The sequence below is a fragment of the Oncorhynchus nerka genome, linkage group LG23, assembly GCF_034236695.1.
Source record: "Oncorhynchus nerka isolate Pitt River linkage group LG23, Oner_Uvic_2.0, whole genome shotgun sequence".
In the NCBI taxonomy this organism is placed as follows: Eukaryota; Metazoa; Chordata; class Actinopteri; order Salmoniformes; family Salmonidae; genus Oncorhynchus; species Oncorhynchus nerka.
In genome coordinates, this window is record NC_088418.1 from 37,676,640 (window position 1) to 37,682,133 (window position 5,494).

The 5,494-nt window shown below is 40.7% G+C and overlaps 1 protein-coding gene across 1 annotated transcript; it reads right to left on the reverse strand.

The window, feature by feature from the left end:
- Positions 1 to 931: 931 nt before the first annotated feature.
- LOC115106793 (large ribosomal subunit protein eL33) lies at positions 932 to 5,425 on the reverse strand. The gene is made up of 5 exons (XM_029629885.2): positions 5,366 to 5,425; positions 4,817 to 4,856; positions 4,356 to 4,508; positions 1,963 to 2,107; positions 932 to 997 (listed from the first exon to the last, which is right to left on the reverse strand). Exons 2-5 carry the CDS (start codon positions 4,825 to 4,827, stop codon positions 974 to 976), a joined length of 333 nt encoding a protein of 110 aa, XP_029485745.1. The 5' UTR covers positions 4,828 to 4,856; positions 5,366 to 5,425; the 3' UTR covers positions 932 to 973.
- Between the last annotated feature and the right edge of the window lie 69 nt (positions 5,426 to 5,494).

Below are 5,494 nucleotides of genomic sequence, written 5' to 3' on the forward strand. Positions count from 1 at the left end.
TCGCTTTCTCATTATTGGTTGTGTTTAGATGAGGACAATGTTTTAATCCATTTTAGAATAAGGCTAGAACGTAACAGAACGTGGAAAAAGGGGTCTGAATACACAATCAAAAACAGGTAGGGTGCAATTGTTATAGCCTATTTGACTGAAACCTTAGTTTCAGACAAATACATTTTAAACTACATATTTAGATAGCATAAAATCAGACTAAGTAATCTCAAACGACTCACACCATTTATAAGCTTATTTTACAGGCATTGCTCCGCATACTTACCTAGTTTGACGCATTAAGCCATTGATGCTCGCTGGCAGTCATCTCTTGGGTCACTTCCATGCATTCTAATTCCAGTGTTCACACACATGGAAATACACTTGTAGTTTGATTTGGACTTTACGCACTGGTTTTCTCCTCACCCTTTGAACATGTCGCTGGACTTTTTTGCTAAGAACGCCATTATAAAGCTGGTCAGCGCATCTGGATTGCAGTAGTACATGCCAAGTCAATTGTAGGAGTGAAGATAAGTTAAACATCGCAATGTAGGCAGTGAAAAGTCATATTGAAACAATTAAGCACAGGGGCCAATTGCAAACTAGAGGTTTGAGTTAGGCACCCCCATATGGACATCCATGTTTTTGTAATAAAGAGTTCGTCAGGTTTAACATTTGAGGGTTTAAATGAACTGTGAAGCAGCAATCCCAAAGGTTAAGACATTAGACCCTTTTACCTAACTGTACATAGGAATAATTTATTTGCCATATAAAATTATTTCCCTTGCTTAAAAACAAGGAGTTACACCATCACAATCCAGAAAGCACAATAGTATTATAATACTTCACTGGTCAAGAAAAGTTAAGACAAATATGGTCAATTCCTGAAAATAACATACTTTGATTCCCACCCTCCGACTGCCAAGAAAACACAAAACACTAATTGTGGAACTGAGTTGTTTAATGTATGTACACAAACAGTAAATTACACACGAGACGGGTACAGCATCTGAAAGACAAAAAGCAGCGAGGTGAGTTCATAGGCACCAAATCAATACAAACATACATTGAGTGGGGAATTGGCACTTCCAGATGTTTTTCCATATGCGCACTTGCCCAATATGTAGTGGTCATGAGGGGGACGTTTAGTACTAAAATAGAGCCTACAATCCATTGAAAAGGTTTGATTTTTTAGCATCAACTTATAAAGAAAAACAAATCCTTTGTAGCTTCACCCCACAACCCAGATGAACAGCAACAATAAGTGGTGTAACACTGCCAGATAAATATTTAAAGAAACCGACATGCCTGAAGGCTAAGCACTGCCCCAACATCTGAAAATGGTGGGTTTATTTTTCTCACAGCTTGCCTCATACACAACCAGTCACTGGAAATGGCTGAAAACCACTTCAAAAAGGTGGTAAAAGTGTTGAAATTAAGCATTTTGCAGTTCAAGTTATCCGTTAAGGATGTTGCATACAGCACAATTTCTTGGATTTTCCACCCAAAGATCAAACCACCGAACAAGAATGCCTTCTCCCTCTCACAAAATCAGTTTCAAGAGGTGATCACACAGAATTACATGGATGTTCCCTGAACTAACAAAAGTTCAAATTACTCCAAATTCAGGCAACCTCCTTCCTAAAGTACCTCTGATATTAGACATTGCTGTACAAGCCCTACAAAATCACACTTGAATCAACTAATCAAATGTCTTTGGAGCTGCTGTGTAAGTTAATCAGGTGCGCCTGTGCAGGGATAAAACAATGTTCTATACGGTTGGGTTGCAGCAAATTCCTTTGAGCTGTATTTGCTTTGGCTCAAACCCTACACAGAGCAAAAAAGCAGTGCTTCCCAAACCACCCATGGGGGACCACCACTAGACAGTGAAGGGCTAGAACAGACTGGACTGTCTGTATGTCCAGGAAGAAACTTATTACTAATCAGAGAAGAGCAGCTGAAGGTACTACTCACCACTCTGACTCTGTGTCCCATGGCCTTTGCGGGGAGGTTACTGCTGAACTTGGCCCGCACCATTCCACTGTTGCCATGAGCGCGCATGACTTTGCCCCAGATTACCCGCGTCTTGTTGGGCTTGCCACCAGGCGTCACTGTGTTCCTGATAAGATTGAAGACAGTGAGCAGAATTAGACGTCTGTCACAGAACTAAATTAAAACAAGGACAAAGTTCCACCGAAAAAGTGGCTCTTCTATAAAAACAGCATAACATCAATTTGAAATTGGGCCAGACAAGGGAGAAGCATCTTAGAGTAAGGTATAAAAACAATTTTATAATACAGTAATGGGAAGAATACGCTGTCCTACAAATCCTTAAAAGCCTGCCACAGCACAAGACTATAGAGAAAACAGTAGCTTTGTGTTTACAGACGGGTGATGTCAACAACAAAAATGTGTATTGGTAAACACCTCACTTCCCTATACGGTGAACTGGCAACACTAGTCTAGGTTAAAAGAATATAACCCACACATTTAACATCCACTATCAAACAGGTCAGATGAGACTATAGATTACTACCCTAGCAGTGTTAAATCAAAATATATGTTATATTTGAGATTCTTTAAAGCCACCCTTTGCCTTGACAGCTTTGCACACTCTTGGCATTCTCTCATCCAGCTTCACGAGGTATACAGAAAATGGTCTTCCCCTAAGATGGTCAGAAGATGGTCTTTTAACTAAGTCCATATTACAGCAAGAACAGCTCAAATAAGCAGAGAAACAGCAACCTATGAAGGTCAGTCAATGTGGAAAATGAAGAACTTTGAAAGTTTCTTCAAGTGCAGTCGCAAAAGCCATCAAGCACTATGATGAAACTGGCTCTCGTGAGGACCGCCACAGGAAAGGAAGACCCAGAGTTACCTCTGCTGCAGAGGATAAGTTCATTAGTTACCAGCCCCAGAAATTGCACCGCAAATAAATGCTTCAGAGTTCAAGTAACAGACATCAACTGTTCAGAGGAGACGGCGCAAATTAGGCCTTAATGGTCGAATTGCTGGAAAGATGCCACTACTAAAGGGCTCCAATAAGAAGAGACTTTCTTGGGCCAAGAAACACGAGCAATATACATTAGACAGGTGGAAATATGGCCTTTGGTTTGATGAGTCCAAATTTGAGATTTTAGGTTCCAACCGCCGTGTCTTTGTGAGATGCAGAGTAGGTGAATGAATGATCTCCGCATGAGCGCATTGCGCTTAGTGGGACTATCATTTGTTTTTCAACAGAACAATGACCCAACACACCTTCAGGCTGTGTGAGGGCTATTTGACCAAGGAGGAACCCAGTGGTTACTACATGATTCCATGTGTTATTTCATAGTTTTGATGTATTCACCATTATTCGACAATGTAGAAAATAAAGATAAACCCTTGAATGAGTAGGTGTGTACCGGGGGGTACCGGTAGCGAGCCAATGTGCAGGGGTACTGGTTAGTCAAGGTAATTTGTACATGCGGGTGGGGTGAATTCTGATACAGCCTGGAATCGAACCAGGGTCTGTAGTGACGCCTCTAGCACAGAGATGCAGTGCCTTAGACCGATGCACCAGTTCTGAGCCCAACAGGGTATGCTGTCATTAGGAGGGAAAAAAAGCTCACTTAATTACTCAAAATGACGGCGCCGAAGCGGACAGGACTTTTCACTGTGACAGAGGCAGTACCTCTATGTTGGTTGGAGAGAAGGATTCGGACATGTTTAGTGTTGTCGATGTCTGATGCTGTCAAACAGCTGATATTAGCAGGTCCTGTCATGATAACTTGGTTGGTACAGGCAAGCACATCAGCGGTGGAGATCGAATGATTGCTCTCTCTCATGGAAATAATCTTCTGGTCACATTTATATGTAATTATAAATGGGGTGGTTTCAAGCCCTGAATGCTGATTGGCTAACAGCTATAGTATATCAGACCGTACACCTTGGGTATGACGAAACATTTATTTGTATTGCTCTAATGACATTGGTAATCAGTTTACAATAGAATTAAGGCGACACGGGGCTTTATGGTATGTGGCGAAGAGTCGTGCCTATTGGCCATAACCAACACCTCCTTTGGCTTTACTTAAATAATAATCATAAGTATAATATATTATACTTGGTACATTTTGAGTGAGTAATTAAGTCAAATTTACAACTGTCATTAAAGAGGTAATGCTCTTCAAAACTAAGTTCCCTTGTAATTCCTTAATTGTTCTTGAGCCAAGTATGTTTGAAATGTGTAAGAAAACGAGCTCTTACATTCTAAGTAATCTACAGCAGAACTCTAGAATTGTATTGGGGTCTAATGGGTTAATATAAAATCCTGTGGTAAATACTTATTGTAAATTAGCCATGAGACAGAAGATGGGGAAACTTACTTCTTGGCCTTGTAGACATAAGCACAGCGCTTGCCCAGGTAGAAGTCAACTTCCTCCCTTGTGTAAACTCCCTCCACCTTGAGCAGGGCGGTGTGCTCACGCTGGTTCCTCAGGCCACGCTTGTACCCGGCAAAGATAGCCTTGCTCCACAGTCTGCGAAAATGAAAAGACTGCATAAACCAGAGCACTCAACCTGTGCATCATGCTGGTGCCAGAGTAATCCAGTCAGCAGTCAATCAACTGCATACCCTAAATACTCACCAGAATCAACCAATGCACAATAGTACTTCCTACTTTGTACAAACACATATCAAATTCAGTATTAACTACCTCCAAAAAATGACCATACTAAAGAAAGTTAAGTAAAGCCTTGCAAATGTGTCTAGTAGCTAAAACAAAAGTTGTTAACCATGGCAGAGGGCAACAACAACTAAGTTAGCCGACTATCATTGGCTACTCACCTTCCTGGCATCTCGAGTCTTCTTCCAGGCACGGAAAAACCTGATGAGAAACAATTTCATACATTATGGTCTCGATATGAACGTGCCTGTAGGTTAGACTTGCCACGTGGTCTGGTGTATGAGTTAGATGACAACTTACAACACTAACGTTAGCTAGATATACATAAGTTAATGAATTCAGGACATTGACGAGATAGCCATGTAGATCCAATGAGGACGCTAAACTAGCCACTGTGGTAGGGTTTGTCCGTTTAGCCACTAACACACAAAATAAGGGAATACTGTTGTATCCTAGTTCGCGTTTAGGCTAAATATAGATGCATTTTGGTGTATACATCTGAACGGCCTCAACCCTGCAGTCCGGCGCTTGTCAACTTTGTAAAACTATCCAAGTGATATTTTTCTCATCACAGCCTCTCGGACTCAAAATATAGACTGTATGGCAACCTTAACTATATTTCTCTTTGAAACCATGTGTATTTATGCCAAATGTAGACTTAATAACATAGAAATTTAGATTTTATAAAAGTAGCCTTTTGTACTTCTCACCTTCGCTGTCTGAAAAATGGCGGAAAAGGAAGTTGGAATGGAATGCTGGGAAATTTACGTAGTCGGTTACGACAGAAACGCATAACCAAAACATTTATTTTTATTTAACTATTCAATTGTCATTTTATT